At 57.6% G+C, this 25,388-nt stretch overlaps 6 protein-coding genes across 6 annotated transcripts; 3 read left to right on the top strand and 3 right to left on the bottom strand.

Moving 5' to 3' along the window:
- Positions 1-500: 500 nt before the first annotated feature.
- Positions 501-7,488, top strand: MKK02DRAFT_20221 (SEN1 N terminal-domain-containing protein; the record flags this gene model as incomplete). Its single annotated transcript, XM_053086223.1, has 11 exons — positions 501-856; positions 897-1,519; positions 1,562-1,944; positions 1,989-3,256; positions 3,300-4,856; positions 4,899-5,114; positions 5,162-5,889; positions 5,935-6,049; positions 6,093-6,455; positions 6,501-7,174; positions 7,283-7,488. 11 exons carry the CDS (start codon positions 501-503, stop codon positions 7,486-7,488), a joined length of 6,489 nt encoding a protein of 2,162 aa, XP_052942125.1.
- Positions 7,489-7,960: 472 nt separating this feature from the next.
- On the bottom strand, positions 7,961-12,772 carry MKK02DRAFT_30183 (uncharacterized protein; the record flags this gene model as incomplete). The annotated part of the gene is made up of 7 exons (XM_053087992.1): positions 7,961-8,031; positions 8,122-8,131; positions 8,164-9,830; positions 9,912-10,103; positions 10,153-10,205; positions 10,254-12,477; positions 12,526-12,772. 7 exons carry the CDS (start codon positions 12,770-12,772, stop codon positions 7,961-7,963), a joined length of 4,464 nt encoding a protein of 1,487 aa, XP_052942124.1.
- A 299-nt stretch (positions 12,773-13,071) lies between these two features.
- On the bottom strand, positions 13,072-14,648 carry MKK02DRAFT_30182 (kinase-like domain-containing protein; the record flags this gene model as incomplete). The annotated part of the gene is made up of 8 exons (XM_053087991.1): positions 13,072-13,358; positions 13,392-13,476; positions 13,525-13,657; positions 13,711-13,799; positions 13,845-13,997; positions 14,045-14,140; positions 14,176-14,421; positions 14,460-14,648. The coding sequence occupies 8 exons, from the start codon at positions 14,646-14,648 to the stop codon at positions 13,072-13,074; spliced, it is 1,278 nt and encodes a 425-aa protein (XP_052942123.1).
- Positions 14,649-16,041: 1,393 nt separating this feature from the next.
- MKK02DRAFT_14761 (uncharacterized protein) lies at positions 16,042-16,713 on the top strand (the record flags this gene model as incomplete). The annotated part of the gene is made up of 2 exons (XM_053085549.1): positions 16,042-16,390; positions 16,451-16,713. Coding segments are annotated over 2 exons (612 nt in total), but the record flags the coding sequence as incomplete, so codon positions are not given.
- A 3,200-nt stretch (positions 16,714-19,913) lies between these two features.
- On the bottom strand, positions 19,914-20,608 carry MKK02DRAFT_40646 (Yqey-like protein-domain-containing protein; the record flags this gene model as incomplete). Its single annotated transcript, XM_053091196.1, has 3 exons — positions 19,914-20,207; positions 20,268-20,365; positions 20,404-20,608. The coding sequence occupies 3 exons, from the start codon at positions 20,606-20,608 to the stop codon at positions 19,914-19,916; spliced, it is 597 nt and encodes a 198-aa protein (XP_052942121.1).
- A 267-nt stretch (positions 20,609-20,875) lies between these two features.
- Positions 20,876-25,172, top strand: MKK02DRAFT_20007 (uncharacterized protein; the record flags this gene model as incomplete). Its single annotated transcript, XM_053086181.1, has 18 exons — positions 20,876-20,995; positions 21,056-21,109; positions 21,155-21,264; positions 21,321-21,388; positions 21,441-21,495; positions 21,551-21,608; positions 21,655-21,767; positions 21,819-21,972; positions 22,024-22,175; positions 22,222-22,877; positions 22,929-23,280; positions 23,330-23,435; positions 23,597-23,894; positions 23,923-24,074; positions 24,127-24,252; positions 24,305-24,477; positions 24,523-24,607; positions 24,654-25,172. 18 exons carry the CDS (start codon positions 20,876-20,878, stop codon positions 25,170-25,172), a joined length of 3,351 nt encoding a protein of 1,116 aa, XP_052942120.1.
- Between the last annotated feature and the right edge of the window lie 216 nt (positions 25,173-25,388).

The following is a 25,388-nucleotide window of genomic DNA, read 5'->3' as shown; positions in this document are numbered from 1 at the left end:
CCAGGATGTAGTGTTGGCCATCAATGATCCGAGGTCTGTGAAACGCCCCGCCATTGTCTCAAGTTGATCTTTCCGCCGATCGTTCATGATTATTGCGGGTGGATGAGAGTAGCCATCAGGCGTCAGATATGTGAGCTGCATGATCAGGATCACCGAGTCAGAGTGCTCTGAGACCTGCTCAGCACGTCACCGGTCATAGCCGGAAAGCGAGGGTATATGAGCGGTCGATGCGATCCCTCTCCTCCCTGCTGGACCCCTCTCAGGCTCACCGACATACGCGCTGGTGTCTGCGCTTCGCCTTCAGCCATCTTGGTAATGCGCATAGAGTCAAATTTAATGTATGAAGTCAAGGTTCTGTGTGGTCGGAAGCGAAATTTGTCCAAAGTCAAAGTCGCGTCAGCATGAGCTTCACCTTCGCACTCGTCCTCCACCATCTATCACCTTGAATCCACCTATCTTCCTTCTCCGCCAGATCAGATCTCGGCGGAGCTCCCTCTGTCATGGCCACCACCCCGCCGACCGCTCAGGAGGTTGAAGCCGTTCTTGCCAAACGGGCGGCAGCTCATACCAAGCCGACCGATGAAGACCTTCGTCCGATCTACTACTACCTCCGCTCGACCTTTGTATCGGATCGTAATGAGGGCTCTTCCACCTCAGCTACTCAGGCTCCGCACTGGTACTGCGCCAGGACGCCCGATAAGCTTCATCGGGAAGCGGCGATCTACCTGATCTTCCTGTTCGCCTTCAACCGGGTCGAGCGGGCGCAGCTGTGGCTCAAGGAGCTGCAAGGTGTGCTGAGGGGATGTGAGAAGTGCTCCAGGTGCTTTACCTCGGCGAGGAGACGCTTCGCTACCAAGTGAGTGATTGTAACTTTCAACAAACTGGGCTGATTGTAGGTACATGTCCAACTTCCCTCCTGCGGTCCGTACCAATTTCTTCGCGGCTGTGAACCAGAAGCTGGTGGACTTTATTAAGGAGGAGTACACTCTCTGCGCCGAGCCACCAGCCAGTGGGACCACCTCTTCATTGAGTTCGGGTCTCTCGGCGCTCCCGCAGTCGATCGTGCAGCTCTACCTGGGCGAGCCCACCCTGCTGGCCGATCCCAATATGGCGGCCATACTCGACTCCACCATCGACTCGTCGGCCACACCCATGCAGCCCTCGGTCGTACTTCACGGTCTTACTCCCATGGTCGTCGATCTCCTATCTTCATCATCAGCTGTCAGGCGGACATGGGCTCGCGCTCAGCTACCGGCTCTGGCTCGGCAGCCATTGAGCTTTGACGAGTGGTGTAATCTGGGAATAGGCGTTCAGCTACAGGCGATGTATAGCGGGGGAGGAGGACTAGGAGGGAAGGAGAAGTGGGATGTGCTGTCGACGATCGTGGCGAAGGGGCTGTTGAATCAGGATACGGTGGCTCGTGGCATTTTGGACGGACGGAATAGCGTGGAAGAGGGTGCGCGGAACGGGAAGAGCTTGATGGCGGTTCTGGCCCCTTCATTAGGTACTCCAGATGACGGTGAGTCGGTCCTTCCTCTCGGTGTCAAGAGCTAAGAGGCAGAATTCCCTGCTGTTCTCGCCTGCCTCATTGCTCTCCTCCACAAAAGCCCTACGCATCACATATGGACATTCGACACTTCCGCCGAACTACCACATACCCTCTTCTCGGACATCAAAAACAACGAGTCGTTCCAGAATCTCCTCGAAGCCAACTACGGCCCCAGCTCGGACCCGGCGCTGGCTACCGATGTACTCTCGTGGATGTCCGACTACCTCGTATCGCTCACGGACCCCTCGCCCCGGTCAGGGCAGTCGGAAAGTTCAGAAGCAGCCTCGGGCTTCGGAGAAGCATTGGCGAAAGTTACCAGCTTCTGCTTCTCGGAGATGCAGCATACGCGTCTGGATGCGGGCGTCCGTGCGGCTGTGGCGCAAGCGGGGATCAATGTAGGTCTCCCACGACATTCAGAAAGGCGAAAGCTAATAATCAGTCGCTCATTGCGCTTCAGCAAACCGTGGGGCGAGATCATACCCTATCCAGCCATCTCTCCTCATCCCTTGACATTCACGCCTCCGTCATCTCCAGCATCGCCCTGCGCCCAAAAGATCACCCTAGCGCAGCTTGGCAGGCAGCACGAGTCGCCGCGCGTTCCCTTCTCCAGGTCTTCCTCTCCGTCGACGGCAAGGAGATCGCCGAAAGCGCTACAGGACTCGCAACGGTGGCATACGAGGAGCGGGCCAGACTGCGGAAGATCAAGTCAAAGAGACCGGCCGGGCCTCCCGTCAAGGTGGACAAGCTACGTCGCGCGACCATCCGGCGCGAGCTGTGGACCATGGCGTTCAATTCGGTCCTCCCGAATGATCCGTCGGGTGTCGCCATCCTCATGTCGGCTCTCGCGCCATCCTCACATATCGAGTTGCTCGACCGGCAGAACGCCTGGAAGGGCGACGACCTGGTCCAATCCATCAGCCGGGATGACTGGGTCGACGGGGTCCGAGCGGTGAACGCTGGGGTCCAGGCGACCCGAAGCCACTTCTCTCAGGCCATCGAGTCGTTTGCTTTGCAACCGGACAACCTCCTACTCCGATCCCTCTGGGAACTTCCCGGCGTCCCCAAAGTAGGAACTATCCTCCTCCTCTCCCCCGCCGACAACATCCATGATCCCCTCCTTAGCCTCATCTCCCAATCCTTCGAAGCGGACGAGCGGGGCGACTGCTTTCGCGTCCTCCTCACTCGGTACCCTGACCAGGCGGTCGATGGTCTCTGCGATTTCCTATCCAGCTTCATCAGCATCGCTCGGCACTCGCCCGAGTCCTGCTCGTTAGCCAAATGGCTCGTACGGTGCTTTACAGACATCCTTGATGCCTTATGTCAACCAACCGACAATGGCGAACCCCTCCTCAACTCGACCGACTTCTTGTCTACCTACTCCAACAGCCTGAGCATGGCAAATCGCCTTCGCCAGCTCTGGCATCTCATGACCACATCGCTGGCAGTCATCTTCAAGCGGACCCAGGCGTGGGCACCGCTGTTCGAGAACGACGTCATGATCGACTGGATGCGGGACGCCATCATTTTCGGTCGGCAGATGACGGAGCATACTCGGATGTTTGAGGCGGCAGTACTGGGGCAGTCGGGATCTACCTTTGTGGGCGGGGTGAGCGAGAGCCCGCTCAAAGTGACTAGGGCAGGGAAGGATCTGGTCAGCAAGCTGCATCTTGTGCTTGTCGACCTAGTCTCATGGCTCCGCTTGACCGAGTAAGTTGCGCGCAGAAGCAGTCGCTATCAAGCTGAAAGGCAGTGTCGAGACCCTTCACCAAACCTTCGAGCTCCTGAAGGACATCCTCGAGCGGATCAGCAAGACTGAGCCGGATCTCGCAAAGGCGCCAGAGCTCGAGAAGGCGTTACTGGAGCTGGACAAGTTCTGCCGGAAAGCCACGAAGAGCTACACCAGTCGGCTGTCGGACGACTTGCTGTCGGAGCTTTCGGAGCTGCTTGCACCCTTCAACCTTCCCGTCAGCGATGACGAGGAGCGCTTGCTCAGAGGTGTGGGCAACATCTCGATACCAACATCTGCGGGCTCTTCATCGGCGCCAGAGATGCTCCCACCCAAATCCACGGTCCGCGAGAAGCCAAAGCCGGTGGGCCGCAATGCCTTTGAGGAGATGATGAAGGGAGCCAAGGGCGGAAAGCCGTCATCGAGCCTCTCCAAATCCTCCACCCCTTCCCGCCCCTTGGCTCCCTCCAGCAAGGGCTCTTCGTCGAAGCCCATCAGCATCGACGACTTCGACGAGGATGACGACTTCTTGTCCAACCTCTCGTCCAAGGACCTAGACATCATTGAGAAGCGGGCGCAGACGGCGGTCTCCACCGGGAAGCCTATCGCTGGCCACTCTGCCCGCCCACCTGTACCCAAACCTACCGTTCCGGCGCGTCCACAGTCGAAGCTCAACGTCAACGTCGTGCCCAAACCTTCCGCTCCGAGCGGAAAGACTGGCTACAAGACCGCCTTTATGAAGGATCTTCGCAAGGAGCACTCTATGGCGGAGCGCAATCGGGTGCCCGTCGGCGGGGTTACGCCCCGCCTACCAGGAGCGTCCAGTGCCGGGACGGGACTCGGCGCGTATCAGCCGGTCAAGCCAAAGACGGCGGTCAAGGTGGATTCGGGCTCGAGCGCCAGCGAGTCGTCGGACGAGGATGATCGAGGCGGACTCAGCCAGCTCATCAAAAAGCAAAAGTCGCCGCTCAAACCCGCTAAGACGGTCAACGCTCCTCGGACTATCCGGATCCTCAACAACCCAGAGCTCGACGCGCTTCGGAGGCGGGAGGATGACCGGGCTCGCAAGGCTCGGATGAAGGCTCGGCTGAAGCCTGATCTCAACCCCTTATATCGCTACGTCCTCGGCTGGAACCCCTCCCATACCGGCCAGGACGTCCCGCACAGCGAGGCTACTCGCCGGATCCTCCACCCGCCTACCATGGTGCCGAACGCGTTCCCTTCAGCGCAACGATACGAGCAGGTCATGCTGCCCATGTACTTGCAGGAGCTGTGGCAGCAGGCTCTCAAGGGAGAGGGACATACAGCTCCTCTGGTCATCGAGGTGACATCCCGTTCGTACGAGGACGACTTCCTCGATCTCGAGGTGGCGGTGGCGGGGCAGATGCCTGAGCGGTTCTCCCTGAACGAGTCGGACGTTGTCGTACTGGTCCAGGGTGGGAACCCGAACAAGGTGTTTGCCAAGGTGCAGGGGTACAGACGGCGATTCAAGGATGCCGGAATTAAGCTGCGGATCCTGCAGTCGATGGATCAGAAGGATCTCGGAGGGAAGAATAAGTGGTTCTTGCATAAGCACCTCTCGTGAGTGTCATTGTACGGGAATAGGCAATTGCTGACGATCAGGCTAAGCACAGCACTTCGGGAGTTTGCAGCTCTGCGAGGTCTGCCATACTACGAGCCCGAGATTCTGCGGGATATTCTGGCCGGGCGTAGCGCTCAGCTTCCGCGACTGTCCGAATCCGACATCCGCAAGGCGATGACCGCGTATGAGGTCAACGAGCCGCAAGCTAAGGCTATTCTGGGCGCGACCAGTGTCGATGGCTTTGCGTTGATTCAGGGGTGCGCTTTGTCTCTAATAGCTGGCAAGCCAGGGGCTGATGAAGCAGACCTCCGGGTACCGGCAAGACCAAGACAATCAGCGGTCTCGTCGGCAAGTGGATATCAGAACGGCCAAACATGATCGCCATCTCTGGCGAAAAGGTCAAAAAGTCCAAACTCTTGGTCTGCGCGCCGAGTAACGCCGCTATCGACGAGGTGTGCAAGCGCCTCATGAATGGCGTCCCGACGAGCAACGGCGGGCGCACCCAGCCCAACCTCGTCCGTATCGGCATGGACTCGTCTGTCAACGACGCCGTCAAGGATCGGTCGCTCGATAACCTCGTCGAAGCTCGAGTCAGCAGCGGGATGGCCGGTAAAGCGGGCGGAGGAGGCGAATATGGGCGCCTCACAGCGGAGCTGGACGAGGTCAAGGAGTTGATCAAGACCAAGCAGGAGCAACTGCACAAGATCTCGCAGAACGACGAGGGTCGGCGGCTCGTCGAAAACGAGTTCCACAGTCTCGTCACTCGGCGTACCCAACTCGGTCAGGCTGCCTCAAAAGCCAAGGATGCTGCTCGGGATGCTACAAGGCATCTCGAGGGTGCTCGAAGGGCAGCCAAGGAGGCGATTCTGGACGAGGCGGATATCGTCTGCGCTACCCTGTCGGGATCCGGACAAGATGTGCTGGCGGCGTACGAGTTTGAGACGGTGATCATTGACGAGGCGGCCCAAGCGATTGAGATGAGCTGTCTTATCCCGCTCAAATATGGGTGTAAGCGGTGCATCATGGTTGGAGGTCAGCCGTCATTTCACTCGATGTTGAGTCTTGCTCATACTGCAGATCCTAATCAGCTACCTCCTACCACCTTCAGCACGGACGCCGAGCGCTTCCGCTACAACGAGAGTCTGTTTGTCAGAATGGCCCGAGTCAATGCGCAGAACATGCACCTCCTGAGGTGAGATCACTATGCTCAAACAAGTACATAGCTGACTTTCTAGTATTCAATATCGGATGCACCCCTTCATCTCCGAACTCCCCTCCAAGGTCTTCTATCAGTCCCACCTCAAAGACGGCCCCGATATGGCCCAAAAGACAGCTGCCATCTGGCACAGCCGCCACATCTTTGGTCCCTACCGCTTTTTCAACGTCAACGGTGTCGAGAGCAGGGCGGGCACGTCGACCAAGAACGCGGACGAGGCGAGCACCGCTGTCAGCCTGTACCGTCGTCTCGAGGAGGATTTTGGGTCGAAGATCGACTTGGCAATGCGAATCGGCGTGATCACCATGTACAAGGAGCAGCTGTTCGAGTTGAAGCGGGCATTCAACGCAGCATTTGGCGCGGCCATCCTCCAGCTCATCGAGTGAGTCTGCACGATCCTGATGAACGAGTCCAGCTCACGTCTCAGGTTCAACACTGTCGACGGATTCCAAGGCCAAGAGAAGGACATCATCATACTCTCCACCGTCCGATCCGGGCCGAATCTCAACAGCATCGGTTTCTTGAGGGACGCCAGGCGAATGAATGTTGCTTTGACTCGAGCAAAGAGCTCTCTCTTTGTCATCGGGAATGCGGCTACGCTGGAGCGGGGAGATGAGAGATGGAAGACCATCGTGCAGGATGCAAGGGAGAGAGGCTTTGTGGTCGACGTAAGCCTTTCCTACTCTGATGTGGTGACGGCGACTGATCTCCAGGTGACACCCTCCACCTTCGCTGCAGGGGCAGTAGTACCCTCGGTTGCGGTAGAGAAGAAGGTGAAGAAGGAGCACCCTCCCACTCCCGATCGGAAATCGCGCGTATCGAGTGCCAACACCGCGCCTCCCGCGTCCGTTACCGCCGTCGCCTCCCCGCTCAAGCGCAAGCCCAGCGAGACGTCTTTGCGCGATACCAAAAAGCCAAAGGTCGAGGTCAAACCAAAGCCAAAGCCCACTAATGGCGCCAACTCGGATACCTCCACCTCATCCTCTTCCAGCTATTCGTCTGGCAACGCTCCCTCGGCCAAGAAGGCCAAACCGGCCAAGCCGGAACCCAAACCACCGACTACTTCTCGTCCCATCCCCCAGGGTCCCGGCGTACCGACTGGTCCCAAGTCCATGCAGCCAGTCCACAAGCCCCTCGCATCCGCTGCGTCTTCCTCTCTTCCTGCGGCCCGCCCGCCACCTCCCTCAAATCCCCCGCCTACGCGACCAGCTCTGCCACCTCCTCCGCCACCAGATCAAAAGTCACTGGCCTTTATCAAGAAGAAGAAGGTGAGTCAGCACACAAGCTTAGCTTACATCCAGAAACGACCACTCCCAAATGGCGATAGCAACATCGTCCAGCCACCACCGGTACCTGCGGGAACCGCACGACAACAACTGAACGACATATACCGCGGCCCAGGCCGACGACCATGATCACTATCATGCCTCACACGACCACCACATCAAATATTAACATGACACACGCATCGTCACCTGTACATAAACCAGTCACCTCAGCATACGTCGCATACAGATCGACTCATCCGGAACCTAGCATATGCATAGCAGCTATCATGGACTAGTAGGTAAGATTGCCTTCTCCGACACGCTCAGGCCGCTACTCCCCTGGCCGATAGCCAGCTTGGCTTCTCTCGCCTTTCTCACCCTCCTTCTCTCCCTGTCTTTCTGCATTTGCTCCACTTGCTCAGGTGTGAGATCCATCAGTCGCAACTTTGTTTTGAGGTTCTCCTTCTCAGTCCCTTTTCTCTCTTCCCGACGATGCCTCCTCTCTTTGTCAGTCCTCTCCTCCTCCTTCGAAGCCTTGCCCGGGCCCCCTCCCGTCTCCTCGGATGCCGCATCATACTTATCACGCCTTTCTTTCCTCCTCCCGTCTGCTGTATGACGATCAGAAGCAGCCTTGACGCCAGACAGCCCGGTCTCCTTCCTCTCCCTCCCAGCCTCGATTGCCACCTCCCGCTGATGATCTGATTGCTTCTTGTCTACCTCTACTGACGATCGACGAGTTCTTGCCTTTCCCTCTCTTTCCGCTCTACTCCCGTCACTGACCCGAAGCGCGCTGGTCATAGCAGAGCTCGCCTGCCGGCTCACGGTATCATCGACCCTGTCGCGCGCACTGCGCTTGGCCTTGGCTTTGTCCGGCTCGGTCGACGCTGCTGGAGCTTTCCCGATGGGGGCTGTCCGCGGTGGGTCGGGGATTTGCTCCTTCCCGCCATCGAAACGGATGACGCCGTACGAGCCGACTGACGAGGACCGCCTCGTCGTTCGAACGCCGTCGCCGGCGGCAAGAGCTTGACGGGCAGCCACGACGTCCTTTGTCAGCTTGGGCGTGGGATCCGGTGGCGATGGCTGTTCTGACCCAAGTTCCGTCATCTGCGAGTACACTGACGTGGGAGATAGGTCTTGGTCAGCGGGGGAAGGGAGTGGCGGCTTGACCTTTTGTTCGACCACTGCGGGTCTGGAGCGTAGGAGTTGGGACCGTCTCTCATCCTTCAGCTTCTCGACCGCTGCTCGCCCATCTTTCTCCGCGGTTGGCGTGACTGGTGCCTTTCCGACACGGGCATCGCGCTTCTCCGCTTTGGGGGTGGGCGCCGTATCTCCATCCACTGATGGAGTGCTGGACCTATCGACCTCAACTAAAAGACCTCGCGAGACCGTTGCGTCTTCATTCCCACTGGTTGTTACACCTCGCCCACCTGACCTTCGATCCTTCGTCCTCTTCTCTCCACTCCCTGAGCCCTCTCTTCCCTTTGCGGTGGCAGACTCGACGGCCCGTGCCGCTGGGCCAGGACTCAGGCGCCCTGCTGTCTCTACTTCCCGTCTAGGCTGCTCTCTGCCTGACTTTTGGCTGACCATCTTCTCACTGCCTCTTTCACTCGCTTGACGCAATCGGTCCTCACGCCTCGCAGCCTTGGCCTTCTCGGCGATCTTTCTCGCCTCCTCCTCCGTTGACGCAGGGCTAGGCTGGATAGACTGGGCTCCTTCTGCCTTTGATCGCTTTGGTAGAGAGCTAGCAGAGCTAGAGTGATCCTTCGTCTCGCCAGCTGAGCTGGCCTTCTCCGATCTGGTAGTCGTTTCCAACCTAGGCGCTGTTTTCAATGCTCGTCCACCGGCTCCCTTTTCGCCGCTGACTTGCTGTGAGTTGGGATCTGCAGTACCCTCCTTAGTCCGAGCCCCAGCTGTGGGAGCTGGCGAGCTACCAGCTGACTCATCTCGTTCCTGCCCCGTCGACTTCGCCTTCGACTTGCTGTCCCCTCCCTCCCCGAGCACCGGAGGACTGGCTCCCTCTTCCTTCCGACCCGCCACCTTGCGCTCATACTTCGCTCTGACATCGGGCGACATCTCCGACAGCTTGGCTGGAGTGTCTGCACATGCGGTGGAGTCTTTGACACGCCGCACAGGTCTTTTCGCACCCTCGGGAACCGGGACAGCGGTATGATCATCAAGCGCGCCGTCGATGGCTTCCTTTGTCTTGCCCTTTTTGACTTCTCTTTCTGTCGGCTTTACAGAGCTACTCTCCGTTTCTCGGGCTGCTGCCGCCACATGAGGGGTCTTCTCATTACTATCGGCGATTGTAGTACTGACTTTTGACGCCGACGGAGTTGGGCCAGACTTCAAGCCCTCAGGCGCAGCTTTATCGGCAGACTCCTGAGCGGACAGTTCCCTGACCCGCCGATTGGGATCTTCACTCTTGATGGCTATCTTGGTGGTATTCGTGCTCTCACTGTTGAAGGCGGCTTTTTCGCTCGCCGCTGGATCTGTGGAAAGCATCGGCTCAGCTTTCTGCCGAGGGGAGGATCTTGGCCGGTCGGATGCTGGAGGCTCGGTAGCTGACTTACTAGCTTCCTGGCCTCGACTTATTGCCGGCCTAGTTGACTGAGCGGTGCGAGCAGAAACAGCCTGAGGTACCGCAGCAGCAGCCTTCGCGGTCGCCTCCGAGAACAACGCCATCGCTTCTGCCCGAGCTTTTGATTCTTGCACATGCTTCCAGACGAAAAAGCCTAACACGACGAACGCAAGCTGCTCGTGGACTGACAGTCAACCTTCAATCTTATCACTGACTACTTCGAGACAACTCACCGAAGAAGAGCAAAGTGCACAGCATTCCTTGGGTCACCCAGGTCGCCTTCTGTCTGCGGGATGTCAGCTGTTTCCGCTCTAATGTCACAAGGAGATCTCACACTTTGGGATCCACTGCCGGCGGCATTTGTATCGTGGGGAGAGCTGGCACAGCTGCTCGACCCTTCTCCTCTTTCGCCTTGGCCGCCGCCTTCGCCTCTTCTTTCGCTTTTTGCGCCGCCCGTACCTTCGATTCTTCACTTGACTTGTCCTCGCCTTCTTTCGACCTTCCGTCCCTGTCTGCTGAAGCTACCTTTCCTTTATCCTCACCTCTGCTGACATCGCCGACCTTTTTGGCTTCCTTGTCACCGGTCACGGGGGGTATCTTTCCATCCACCTTCTCCAAAACCTTTCTCCCATCTTCAACTGACGGCTCAAGCTTCTTGTCACCCTTCTCACCCGGGACGCCTGCCGGTCCACTGTCCGCCTCCTCCCCCGCTCGTAGGGCTTCAGGCTCTTTGGGTATCTTGGGCGTCGCCATGATATGATCCGCGTCCTTCGGAACGTTGCCCCACCATAGTGTGTTCCTCGGCTCCTGGGGTTTGGGGTGCAGACCATGCGGGAAGGGGACAAGGGCAGGTCGCCACCCCCGCATGGTCATGAAGTAGTTGTGGTGGATGTTCTTCTTCTGTCGAGGCTTCTTCTTTGACTTTTTGAGTACTGATTTGAGCTGACGTGTCTCCCCAGCCATCAGGTCGTCGTCGGGAGGCGGCGAAGAGTCAGAGTCGGAGGGCAAGCCAGTAACGGCTGTCGGGGTGGGTGTCGACGGGATGGATTCGGCGGAAGCGTCAGTGACTGCAACGGGCACCGCCAGCTTGAGCTTTTCTCGCTCATTCTGCAGGTCGCGGAGTCGGGACGCCCTCTCGGACTCGCTCAGACCGGTGTCGGCTTTGACTGCTGCCATCCTCCCCTTCAGCTTCTCGAGTTGCTTCTGTTGTTCGGGACTGGGAAGGGCGTTGGGCTTGGCCGATGCAGTGGCTGCCTGTGGGGCCGCTGTGGCAGGCGCTGATGCCTGCTGGGCCACCTTGAGCTTCCTTCGCCCGCTATCGAGCTCCGCCAGCTTCTTGGTCCGTTCCTCATCGCTCAGCGTGGTATCCGCCTTGACCGCTACCATCTTTGCTTTCAGCCTTTCCAACTGTTTCTGCTCTTCCGGGTCCGGACTGGGTGGCGCAGTCGCCCCCTTGCCACCTTCTGATGAGCGTGTTGTGACCTGATCACTCGTGATCCCCCCGCAATGGTCCCTGGAGGCGGTACTTTGCCCAGGTGTAGATACGGGTCGAGGCGCCTCCTTCCCCTTCCCCTTAAGCTGCCGCTTCATCTTCTCATACTGACTCATCTTCGCCGCCTTTTGTTCCTCACTCAAGCGAGAGTCCGCCTGTACAGCCGCCATTTTGACCTTCAGCTTTTCTAGCTGCTGCTGATCAGAGCTGCCAGCGTCGACCGCGCGACTGCGCTCAGGCAGGACTGACGTATCACCAGACTTCTCCGGGCCAGGCTGGCCAGATGCCAATTTGGCCTTGAGCTTCTGCCTCTTCCCATCCAGCACTTTCAGCTGCATGACCTTCTCCTCCTCTCCCATCGTCTCATCTGCCTTTATCTTCGCCATCTCCCGCTTGACTCGCTCCATTTCCTTGGCTATGATGGCCTGCTGTTCCGCCGAGACGGACGGTGCTTTAGCCTGTGCTGAAACGTCGGCAGCTGCCTTCGCACTGTCCGTTCCTGACGCCTCGAGACCTCTAGACCGTGACGCCGAGGGCTCAGACTTTGCCTCTCGCATCTTCTTCTCGGGCGTGGCAACCGCGACTGATGCCTCTCGCATTTTCTTCTCGGCAACCGCGACTGATGAACGCGCCTCTGGAATCTTTGTTTCGCGCGAAACTGTGGAATCATCTGGGTGATGAGGGGTCGATGTAGTCGCAGGGGTCCGATCTTGCCAAGGCGGCCAGAATAGGTCCCAGGACGTTTTGATGTTTTTCTTGACATCGTGAGGGATCACCAGGAGTATCACGTTGACAGCTAGGAGGGCTACAAGTATCGTAGTCATGTCAAGATGCTGTTTCACCCATGTAGCTAGGCTGAACAGTAGGCTAATGGCAAGATCGAGGGTGGCGCTGCCCGTGACTAGGTGTGGCGAACTGATGGAAGCGGCCAGGGGCAGGGCTGCCGCCGCAGTGGCCGATCCTTGAAGAGCTGGGGACGTGGTATCGTTCTGATGGGATACCATTGGTCCCGCTAGAGGAGTATGTGTCGCGGCTATATGAGGAGGTGTCTGTCCAGTCTTGATCGCTGTTACTTCAGCGCTGTCCAGATATCCCGACGGGAAAGAGGGCTCACCTAGACCCAAGATCACCGCGGCGGTGACGAACTCCTCCACTGGCCCGAACAGTCTGTCAACAATCAGCGCAGCTCGACGTGGCTCCACCAAAGCCAGTCTCACCGATTGTCGTCTCGCTGGAGGAAAGAGCGGATTGCTCCGCCCACTTGACGCTTGTAGTGCGGTATCAGCCGTAAGGGGTGCAGGAACACGGGAAGCTCTTTGGGCGGGAACTCGAATTGGGGCAGCTTCGGCCACTCCGGCCATAACATGGTGAGCTGATATGGTGGATGTATGAAGACAGACTATCTTTGCATGATCCGTTGACTTTTGGACGGGATCTGGAAGAAAGGATGCGAAGGAGGGCTTGAGCGAAAGGAGGAAGGTCCGCTCGTCGATATGCGTGGGCAGCGCGCGGGGAGTGGTCTGCACATCTAGCACGTGTACTTGAGATGAAAGGAGATTCATTATTCGCCAGCTACCTAGCTACCCGGTCGCTGTGACTGATTGCGAGGATTTGATCTGCGTATGAAGCTCCCCTTCCTACGCCATCGCTCCGACCACAACTAGCACAGCCCTAAGAGTGACTCCAGCGTTTCGGTGATCCCATCCACCTCCTTCGCCTCGTCCAACCCGATCAGCGAAATGTCTTGGTCGGAATCGACCATAACGGGAGACGAATCGGTTTGTGGCGCTTCAAGCTCTTGCTGTTCTTCCTCGATCTTCATGTGAGGCGCGGAGGGTTTAGCGATCTGGATCGGTTTCTTAAGGATGTATGGGGATTTGAGGGCATCGGTCGCTGAGACTCGGGCTTCGGGGTCGAATTGCAGGAAGCCGTTCAAGAAGGCCGCAGCTATCATCAGCCATGTCGGGGGGTGATACTCACAGGTCGGATTCCAGAATCTACCAAGGATATCGGTGTAGCCCTTCGGAGTGTACCACGGCCACGACGCGTCTTCCACAGACCAAGGCTGTAGAATTCAGCGATGTCGATTGAAGGAGACTGGCGTCATACTTACCAGAGCTGCCAGTCGGCGGCTACGTTCGAGCTCCTGATGGGACCCCCGGAAATCGAATACCCCGATTACCTGTTTGATGAGATGACGCCGTCTGCTCTGAAAGAGCGGCTCCCCTCGAAGCATCTCAGTGTATCTGGACATCAGCTGGGCACTGATCCTAGCATACGAGCCACGACCGTAGCTCACATGCACCCGGCACTCCAGATGTCATACTCTGTCCCATATGAGATGGAGCCGAGATGGACGTCGGGCGGCCTGTAATAAGGGATGCCTTGCTGGGATATCAGCTATGTTGCGCCATGGGAGATTCTGCGGCTGACCAAGTATCGCTCATTGACTTCGCTCGCATTGATGGCCCTTCCGAAATCCGATAACTTGAGGGTTGCGTCGCCATTCTCATCGTCCTCGACGATGAGCCGCTTAGGCTGGATTTCCCGATGAATGATGCCTTTCGAGTGGATCCACTCCAGTCCCTGATACGATCAGGAAACTTTGTGAGTTCGTGAGCTGGTACACTTACCGAGAGTAGCTGGGTCATAAGACTCTTGACTGTAGCTTCGGGGAGTCGACGGTCCTCATACAGGTTCTGATAGGCATCGAGCGGACGGCCGTCATCCTGCGGGTCAGACGACAGTCAGTGACCGCACTCACCCTCAGCATTCTGACCGGTGGGTAGCCCGGATCGTCCAGAACAGCGACGTGACCCCGGATGGAAGGATGAGAGTGGTCGGGAGCGGTCTCCAATTCTACAATCTCAGCGATGATCTTGACATGCTTGCGCGTGATTAAGGGGTCACTTTTCAAGAATTCGACTTCTCGCCTCAGTCTCGAGCGTGATTCGACTGATCCATCTCCTTGAATGACGACGTAGGAGATATTATGGGCTCGATTCTTTGGCTATGCGAGTCAGCTTGCCCGGAGTCACCCAGTCTCACCTTGTACACCTTGACGTTCCCGCGTTCGAATCGCAGCTGGTGGTGGGGAAGCAGGGCGGCGAATAGCTCATTGAGCGAGAACCCCTCGGCGCCGTCAATTGGCGGTAGCTCATTGACCGCATCGGATACCGCGGTACTGTCAAGCTTGGGAGGGGTAAAGGGCTCGGCGGAGGGGTTCAAGAAGGCCATTTTGTTGATCAGGGGGACAAGAGCGGTGTAGAAGACAAGATTATGATGGTATGATCATGGAGTCAGGACGGCATAAAGAGCCCCTTCATAGCTGGGACTCGTCGAGAGGTCCAAGCTGGGGCGGTGTTCCAGAAGCGGCTGCCACAGAAGCGTGAAACACGCGGGGCCGTGCGCCACTTTCAGGATGCTTCTGTGCCACACTCAAAATGCCACGTCATGCCGTCTGATACCTCCACTTCGGCCCAACTCCTCATTCCTCGTTGGACCGCTCGCTCCTCTCTTCTCCCTCTCTTTCTCGGTAAATGGTTCGAGCTAGAGTCTTGACTGGACCTTGGCTCGGCGCGCGTCTCAAGCAGTATCGAACAGTACGGAATGAGAATATCAAAGCGAGCTTGAGGTACATCAGTCGCTCCGATACAAACCAAGCAGAAGCTGATGTTATGGTAGCGCTCCATCAATCAACGTCGGGATGAACGGCTCATCCTACCCGTACGGCGGTGATCCTTACGGCTATAACGACAGGCCATCGTCTTATGATCGGACCCCCGCGCAAGGCAGTGCATACGCTCGTCCATCGCAGGAAGCTGGTCCATCACGTCAGCCATACGAATCTCCTGCTCCCTCGTACGCCTATCAACCCTTCCAATACCCTTCGCAGGACACGCAATACTGGGAGGCCCCAGCCTATCGGCGTGTACGATCTCAACCTGTCCCGCAGTCTGCGCCGAGATATGACTATGACCGCTCAGCCACCTCTTCGTACGCGCCCGAACCGGTACGGACACAGCCTGGGCATGATCACTTCTATGGCTCCGATGCTGGGCGGAGCCGTCACGGCTGGGACTCCAGAGAGGGACGGGCGGAGTATGATGGTAGAGATGTGGGCAGGAACTATCGCGAGCGCTCCGTCGGCGGGCTTGGGCAAGGGCAGAGGTCATACTCCACCCAGACGGACCCTCCTCGGTACCCCTCTCGGCACGAGGATCGCCAACGAGCGGAGCAGGAACGAGTTGCTTCACCTCCCCCTCGTCCACCCAATGACCCTCCGGCGGATCGTCGCGTTACTCAGCTAGGCGGTCTCGCTGCATCAAGCTCCTACGTCCCTCCGCACCGGCGGGGACACAGTGCGCCCGAACCGCAAGTCAAAACCGAACCTTTACCTCCTCCTACCATGGCACCGGCCGGCCCCTCCACCCCTGTCCCCCCTCCACGTCAAGATACCTCGTTTGGCACTCCCACCATGTCATCGGTGGGAGATACATCCTTTGACACTCCACGGCAATCCGCCGGGAGCGCCGACTTCGTCGTCACCCTCCCCTCAGCCGAATACATCGCTCTTTCCGACCCCAAAACTGCTCCTCCGCTCCGGGAAGGCCGTGGGTCATCCACAAAGCTCTTGGTCCTGGACCTCAACGGCGCCCTCATCTTTCGAGACAAGAAGAGCGGAAGCCGCCGGACCTCCTATCCCCGCCCATATCTTGGAGCCTTCCTGGACTATCTGTTCCTCCCGGAACCGAATGCCAAACTGCCGGCGTACCGCCCATGGGAAGTGTACGTGTGGAGCTCAGCGCAGCCGGGGAATGTCCAACCGATGGTGGAGTCTTCGTTTGGGGAGAAGTATATCGAGGGAATCTGGAGGAAGGAGACAGACCAGGCTAGGGAGAAGAGAGAGAAGAAGGGTGAGGGAAGATTGTTGGGTGTCTGGGCGAGGGATAAGCTTGGGCTGAGCTCGGTTGACTACCGTACGTGTCCAGATATCGAGCCTGTATCGGTGGCAGTGTAATTTCAGCTGATACTTCTAGGCCAAAAGGTTCAAACCGTCAAGGATCTCCGTATTCTCTCCAAGCACCTCCTCACCGCGCTCTCTCTCGATCCCAGCGACTGCCTGAACCACCTTCGATTCGACGAGACCAATATGGTCCTCCTTGACGACTCGCCACTCAAGGGCGTTCGTCAGCCATGGAACGAGGTCGTCCTTCCCGAATATGACGGGGATGGGTATCAGAAGTCTAGACTCGCGGCGCTGAAGGGCGAGCAGGACGAGGAAGTTATTCCAGAGGGGATGGACACCGCCCTTCTTTGCGTCATCGGCATCTTGGACGAGATGCGAGTCGTGCGCAATGTCCCCGCATGGGTCCGTGCGGGCGGGCTCACGCCCAACGTCGATGCTTCCGGCGCGCTCGGACGGAAAACATCCGCACCTTTGGTGATTCCGGACCTGACCAATCTCCCCTCCCACACTACCTTTCAACATTGGCACGCTTCACCCGCGGTTCAATCATACTGGCTCGAGAAGGGCAAAGCCGCACTTGCCCGGAAAGGCATCGAGCTTCGACACGGTATCGACCCGACCGCCCCTGCGTTATCGCGCGGCGGCTCGCCCTTTTCGTACTCGGCAGCTCAATCCAACAAGAGCCTCCTGAAGGAGATGCGTCATATCAATGGTGCACTCAACTCTAGCTCCCTCAACGACACTCCGACCCGTCGGAACGGTATGCCGTCTCGGAGATCACGAGATTATACCCCATCCCGGCCCATGTCGGGCATGTCGATCTCCCCTTCCCCCTCTCCCTCGCCCGGTCCCGCACCGCTGCCCGACGCTGAGGAGGGCAAGAACGTTTCTGCCCCTTCTCGCCTCCCGGCCGGTCTTCCTCAATCCCCCACGCCGGCCAGAACGACCTCCAAGTCTCAGTCAAATCGCACAGCGGATTCAGAACAAACATGGCGTACGTTTAGAGCGCACGATGTTGCCTTGTTCCTCTCTGATATGTCCGAACGAACAACAGTCCCGCTCACACCTGAACAGCGCGATCTGATGCGCCGGACGCGTGACGTCCTCGATACCCTCGGACCGGAGTACGATCGGGAGGCGCCCGCACTGGGAGCTGGGGAGATGTGTCTGGATTGCGTTGCGAGGGAAGGGGAGAAGGAGGCGGAAAGGAGGACGAGGGAGATGGTGCAGAAGGGGAGGGAGAATGGGATGGGGAGGCAGGAGAGGGGGCCGACTCGGAAGGAAAAGAAGATAGCGAGGAAGGAGCAAACTGCTCCAGCGGCGGTAGCGGTGGCGAATGGGAGCGGTGGGGCCGGTGACGTCTATGACCTGCGGTCGGGTCCGGTGAGGAGGGAGCCGCAGCCTTGGCGATCGGCGATGCAAAACGAAACCGGCCGGGATCTCATCCCTACCGACGCGGAGATCGAGGCTCCGGCGCCGGGCTGGCAGTACAACGACCGGAACGCCAACCCTACCCCCGCCAAATCTCAAATGCGGTTCAAGCCCATCTCGCCCAAGGACCTTCGAGCCAACGAGCGTATCACCCGGTATCTCGAGACCCGCTCGCACCTCGATGTACTTCTCCAGGCCATCAAAGACGTCAAGGGAGAAGCGGATGACGCCGTCATCGGGCGGCTGGAGAGTGTTCTCGCCACGCTCGAGGGTATCAGGAAGGAGATCAAGCAGGGGAAGAAGACCCCTGCTGTTCGGAATTTTCTCGATAATTGGGAGGAGCTGCCGGGGAGGCAGTACGTGGCACAGCATCGGGCTGCGGCGAGCAAGGCGCTCGCTCTGCAAGAGTCGCAGAAGAGCCGGAAGGGACATGAGGCCCCCAAGTTCGGGAAGCGCGCGGACGTGAGCGCGACGAGAGAAGGGTTACGCACGGCGGAGAATGGGGACCGCGGGGCGGAAGTGGCGGAGCGCTGGAGTCAGGAGATGGCGACGTTCACCCCAGCGGTGGCCGAAGCGATAGCGGCCGTCAATGCGCTAAATCCCAAGAACGCACTCAAGCCTGTGTTCTTTACACGCCTTATCGATCAGGCAAATTGCCGTCTTCCGTCAGTATGTCCTGCGGGAGAGGAAGGGCGGATGGAGGCCTCGGGATCGACGAGCGTCCACGACAAGGGCAACGAAGCTGGCAAGGCGGATGACGTGGAGGATCAGGGGATTTCAGAGTTGGATGGATGGAGAGAGAAGGCGTTTTCGCATCTCATCATCCCCAAAGGCAGTCGTGGAGAGTTGACGATCAGTATCTTGCGTCAGGTAAGCATCCCCCTTTCGTTGTGACAAGCTTGACGACCGCTGATATCCCAGATCTGCCAAGACCTCCAAACAACAACCTGTCAATCTCTGCCTTCGCATATCGGCAAAGCCAGCCTCTCGTCCACATACGGTTCACGGATCCACCTCTTTCGAACCGACAATCGTCTACTCAAAGATTCCAATCTGCGCCGAAAGCTCGTCGTCCACTTGGCGATCTACGAGGCGTGCCGCCTGGTCCGGCTACGCGATGAGGCCACTGCGTGGGTCACGAGCGTGCGACGTGGTCTGTACGCGATGGAGGTGGACATGCTGGAGCGGATCGAAAAGCTGCTCGCTCCGCCGGAACCGAAACAGGATCCCAGCCAGGCGGTGCTGTTCAAGAAAGGCCTCGTCCGCCTGCTTTCAGGTCTCGGATCGGGTCAACCTTTCGTCATTCAGCCTGTCGGTGAGATGGGCCAATCGGAATGGGCTCGGCCTGAACGCCGCATTCGGGCTCCGACTTCCATATGGCCGGACGGCGATTACGCGGACCCGTCTTCTCTCCATCCGGCTGCGGGTGCGGATGTCTGGTCGGGCCAGGACAGCGGGGTGCCACCTCCGTTGATGCGGGCGCCGCCTGGGGATGAGGGGGAGGTTTCGGACAAGGAAGTTGCGGGTCTCGTTCCGCAACAGGAGGAGGGTTACATCTCACTCTACGATGAGTCGACCGACCACTTGGCGCAAAAACTGGGCTTCGATCTCCCATCCTCTCCTCGCGCCGACGTCCTGTTTCCGTGGTCGTTCAGCGGCGGCGCCGGCTCAAACACCGGCTCGAAGCGTCGGATGTCCAATATAAGCTTGGAGGCCGAGGGCGAACCTTCGAGCGAGCGTACTATGCGGGAGGGAGATGCTGGAGGATCCGGGAGGATGGGAAGGAAGAGGAAGAAGCAGAAAACGGTGGAGCTGGACGGGGCGGTTTTGGACCAGCTGGTCATGTCTGCTGGGTCTGCATCCGACACACGTGACCTGCAGGCGGAGGGGAGCATGCAAGTGGGGTCATGAGGAAGTGAGCGGGAAGGAGCGAGAGGCGGCGAGGAGACTGTACTACGCGGGTTTGAGGGGTTCCATTCGATTTTGTCTATATCTCACATATTATTCGGCCGTTGACAGCAGTACCCAACATTGTGTATAGAGAGTAGAGATAAGATCCCATCATGTAGCGCAGCATAGCCATCGTCCCGATCTGCTGGAACCTATCGCTTGAGAGCCTCCTGTACGAGTCGCCCGATCTCTTTCCGATCCACCACCCCGGCCGCTTCCCCTAACTTCTCCAAGATCCCCTTCATTACCGGCCCCATCGCTCCCTTCCCAGCGCGCACTTCGGCAGATAATGAGCTGATGACTTCGTCCACTAGGGCTGATAATGACTCGGCGGACGGAGATTGAGGGAGATAGGCGGAGAGAAGGTCGATCTCGGATGTTAGTGTGGTGTGTTGCTCTGGGGATGGGGAGGGAGAGGTGGGTGCGTAGATCTCGGCGGCTTCTTTCTGTGGACGTCAGATATACCCCCATGATTCAGCCCTGATGACCCAGAATTGATGGCTTACCCGCTTGTCTATCCCCTTGCGAAGAGCAGTGATCACTGCGGATTCCGTTGCTGGCTCGTTCGGGCTCGGTCCAGCTTTGGCGGCATTCGTAGCATCCGCTATGACGCTCTGAGCGGTCAGTCTAGTCTCGACATACATGATAACCGGAGGCGTGTCAGACTCGCCTTGATAGCCGTCGCAGCCTGCTTGTCCCGGGCCTTCATTGCGGATTTCAGACCATCACGCAGGCGAGCTTCCAGCGCGGACGGGCCAACGAGGAGAGGGGCGGAAAAGTGGATCCCTCGAAAGACGACCGGTAAGCGAGCTGGGCGCGAGGCGTGACTGAGTGCTAGCTTGAGCATATTGGCTGTGATTGCAGCGAAGAAGGAGGATGGAGGAGCCACTGAGGAATGCGGAGTTGTGAATTTTAGCAGGGCTCGTTTAGCTCGCCTAACGGAGAATCGGCGATGACCGCATCAACATCCACCTCACCTCCTCTCAACGTTTCTCCTCTCCCTCTTCGTTACATCTCACACTCTCCTACCCAATCACTGACTCAGCCGGCATCACCAGTAGAAATCTACTCTTCCATACACCCAGCTGGGTCAGCGAAGGCGCTGGTGGACGTTATGTCGTCTTTCAAGCGGCACATCCCATATCTCCCATACCACAAGTCGATTATCCGAGAGATTTGTACTCCGCAGAAAGATGATCTCCTCATCATCGCGAAGGGCCTCGGGATGCGACGCGTGAGCTGGCAAGAGGGTCCCAGTCGCGCGAAAGCGTGGTCTACAGTAACTGACAATCAGATCATATGCGCTCTTTTGAAAACGTATGACCGTAAGGAAGACCTGATCTTGGTGGTAAGTCTCCTATCACCTACAATAGGACCTGGGGCTGACAGGCAGGTCAACGCGACTCCCTCCGATGAGGCTGGTATCGGAGACGAGCTGGGCATCATGGGCGTCCGAGACCCCGGGTTTAGGGTCCTCACTTATGAGATGAACACGCAACAACGGTGAGCTCGCTGGTGCCGACGAACATCGCTTGCTGCAAGGGCCTAACCCGGATCAGAGAAGATCTGTATCGATTAGGCGGCATCTTTTCAGTTACCAGCAAAATCTTAGTCAACGATCTCCTGAGTGAGTGAGCTGGCCGAAGACTTGAAGACATACAGCTAGCTGACGTGAACAGAGGGGACCGTGCCCGCTAAGCTCATCACTGGCCTCGTCATCTTGCACGCCGAAAAGTAAGTCTTCATGTCCGGCAGAAGTCGCATACTGGAGCGAAAGCTGATACTGCAGGGTCTCTCATGGTAGTCAAGAGGAGTTTGCCGTCCGTCTCTATCGACGTGAGAACCAGGTAGGTCTCCGAATGACCTCTGGGCCGGGCGAAGCTAATGTGGTAGAGTGGCTTCTGCAAAGCCTTCTCCGACGAGCCAGAGGCATTCGCACACGGGATGTCCCCGCTGAAGGACATGCTCGTCAACCTCAACATGAACAATGTCATGGTCTGGCCCAGGTCAGCTCATCAGCCGCGATGATTTTACAGACAGCTCAGCTAACGATCCAGATACAATGAAGGGGTCAAGGTCTCACTTGCGACGCGGAAAGCCGAAGTCGTGGAGCTCTATCAGCCGATGACAACCCCCATGCGGCTATGCCAAGACGCCATCACCGAGTGCATGGAGGCTATGCTTGTTGAGCTCAAGCGGGATCATTCCTTAGTGAGCTTGTCGGATGTCCGGACCATTTGAGTGAGAGCTGACTGAACGAAGAATCTGGACCTTGACGACATCAACGTGCGGAACGCACAATTCAAGAACTTCGACACGATCGTGCGGATGCGCCTGAAACCGGTGTGGCACAAGGTCGGAGCCAAGACTCGAATCCATGTTGCTGCTTTGACTGAGCTGCGTAATCTACACACGTCAGTCAGCTTACATTGCATTCGAGACTCTTCACTGACGCGATAGCTGGCTGCTGGAGTACGATTCGGCCACATTCGCATCCTACATCAACACCCTCCAACGCCAATTCTTCGTCGCCGAGAAGCTTCCCAGCGGGTATGGAGGGCGCCATCAACACGACTGGTTCAACGCCAAGTCTGCATCTCAACTCGTCGAGGCCAGCCAGGGTCGAGTCAGCCAGAAGAAGCTCGTGATGGATAACGAGATCGAAAACCCTGATCAGCCGGACGACGGCTGGGACTCGCGTCATCGAGATCAGCGCTCCGCCAGCACCACTCGGCGCGAGTTCGAAGATGAGGAGGAGGCCATGCGGGATCTAGAGGGGAATCGAGGAGAAGATGACGAGGACGTGATGGAGATGATTGCGACCCAGTCGCAGCCTGTCCCCCGCCCCGACTCGGAACCTATCGTGATCGATGATGACGATGAGGAGATGCGGGAGGTGGGGCCGGACGAACAGCCTTTGCCGCCCGCTGCGGCACCTCCGCCCGTATTCCGCCCGGTCAATTTCGACCTTGATGAGAATCTGGAGAAGAGCGTGAAGAGCCGGATGAAGAAGGGGCATGAGCCGGTATTGGAGGAGTTGCCAAAGTGGGCGTTGTTGGCGAAGATCCTGAAGGAGATTGAGGATACAATGGCGAGGATGCAGACGAGCCGTGCCAGTAAGCTAAGCGCCGCCCTCCAGCGTGAGAAGGGATAAAGCTGACTTACAGATGAGCCAGGAACCAATATCGTGCTCGTCATGGTCTCCTCGGACCGCACCGCCCTCCAGCTCCGCCAGTACCTTACTACTATGAATACAACGGAGGAGCCACTCTTTGGTCCCAAAGCAGGTCGACGGATGATGGAAACACTCTTCCTCTCGAATTGGCAGCACGAGAAAGTCGGTGCGCACTTTGGTACGACGTTGATGCCTGGGGGAGGCGATGAAGTGACCAAGCGGGGCGAGATGGAGCAGAAGAAGATGGACGATAGGCGGATGCAGAATGGGAGACCATATTACAAGCGACGGAGGATGCGGGGAGGGATGATGGCTCCAGGTATCAGGTCGAAAGACATCGATGCGTGAGTTGCGAAAGACACCTATGTTCGAGGCGCAGAACTGATGGTGTAGGAGCGAGAAGGAGGCGGCTATGAAGGCTGCATCAGCATTTGGCGGTGGAGGCGATGAGGAGAACGTGGAGATGCAATGGGCTTTGGCAGAATCGTCAGTCTCCCACGTATTCCCTCCGTCTTGCGGCGCTGACTCGGTAGATCAAAGACAAACGGGTCCTCCTCAAACTCCCACTCTTCCGTCAATGCCGTCGCCGGCGCTTCATCCGAATCTACCGCGAACGGCATCCCGTCCTCCAGCAGCGGACGCGGAATCAACCCCGCCCAGGCCTCCCAGAGCCTGATGGCCTCGGCCGAAATCATCGAGGAAGAAGACCTGAACCGTCTCTCACAAGGTCCTGCGAAGCTTTCGGACGCGGACGCCGCAGCTGTCGACGCGTGGCTGAAGGAGCGGGGTATCTTCCCCGAAGACTTTGATACCGACTTTGGACTGCTCGATCCGGAGGACACGGTCATTATTCGGCCTTATGGCGGAGAAGATGACGACATCCTGCTCAATGAGCTGAGGCCGCGGTTCGTCGTGTGCTACGAGCCAAATTTGGCGTTTATAAGGCGATTGGAGGTGTGTTTGCCAGCTAGAGGAGTGATCAGAAGCTGACCGCGTGCGGGTATACAAGAATTGCAATCCCGGCCTAGCGCTCCGAGTCTACCAGATGGTGTACGCCAACTCGTTCGAAGAGGACCGATTCTTAAGCTCGATGCAAAGAGAAGATGATGCCTTCAAAAAGCTCATCGATGATCGCTCTGTGAGTAGCTGGCTCCGCCGAAAGATTGCGAGACACCGCTGACGTTTTCTAGAGCATGGTTATACCTATATACAACAACAATCCTCGAGCACCCATGCGCGACAATGTCACGCGTTCAAAGACAACCTACTCGTCTCGAAATGCCGGAGGCGGTGGCGACGCAGCTGAAGAGGCGAGGGTAAGCTGCGAAGTTCTGATCGTCCGGTGATGCGCGAGCTGACTCTCGTTAGATTATCGTCGATATCCGAGAGATGGGCGCTCTTCTCCCCTCGCTCATCGATGCGGCTGGCATAAAGGTCATCCCGGCGACATTAACAGTGGGCGATTATGTCATCTCGCCAAAGATGTGTATCGAGCGGAAGTCTCTGCCGGATCTCGAGGGAAGTTTCGCGAACGGAAGATTGTGAGTATAGATGTCGAGCATATGAGGGACATCGCTGATGGACAGGCACACCCAGTGCGAGTCCATGACCGCGCATTACGAGATCTGTATCCTGCTCATCGAGTTTGAGGAAGACCGATTTAGTCTTCGGGTGAGCTACCAGGACGGTCTCTGATATGACGGAGCTGACCTTTCAGACTAAAGAAGACTCGAAGCGCGAGTCGATGGGCCAAAATAAGCCCAAGGAAGAAACATGGGACGCCTTCCTCTTACAATCCAAACTCGTCCTTCTCACCCTTCACTTCCCCAAGCTCCGCATCATCTGGTCTTCCTCTCCGTACGAATCCGTCCGAATCCTCTCGGACCTCAAGCTCAATCACGACGAGCCGGACGAGCTCACTGCCATTATCAAAGGCTCGACCTCCGCCTCTGCCTCCGCAGCCGGTATGGCGCTGATCCCCGAAATGGAGAATACCGCGGCGGTGGAGATGTTACGTACGATCCCCGGTGTGCAGGGCCATGCGTTGAAATACGTCATGAGCAAGGTGGAGAGTATCGGGGAGTTGGTTGAGCTCAGTGAGAAGGAGTTGAGGGAGATGTTGGGGGAAGAGCAAGGGAAGAAGGCGCATCATTTCATCCACTTTGATGGGCGGCGGGGCGATAAGTGGGAGACGGAGGAGCGGTATGCGCATGGGCTGGGTATAGAGCTGGATTGAGCAGGGAGGTGTGTATATCGATTGTTCCATTGTTGTACGCATATATGTCGATTCTTGCACCGTTGTTGATAGCGAGTGAAACCTTGCATCCCGGATTGACTGGGTATTTTCTACGAGTACAACGGAAATCAACCTATGTGTATCTGCTTGCTATCCCTAGAGAGAAAGAGTGTACTACGACCCAACCCAAAAGACCCAAAAGTAGAATAATATCCC

Source organism: Dioszegia hungarica, assembly GCF_025882075.1.
Source record: "Dioszegia hungarica strain PDD-24b-2 chromosome Unknown MKK02contig_25, whole genome shotgun sequence".
Taxonomy (NCBI): Eukaryota; Fungi; Basidiomycota; class Tremellomycetes; order Tremellales; family Bulleribasidiaceae; genus Dioszegia; species Dioszegia hungarica.
The sequence above is the reverse complement of the archived record's forward strand: the minus strand, read 5'-3'. Positions and strand labels throughout refer to the sequence as shown.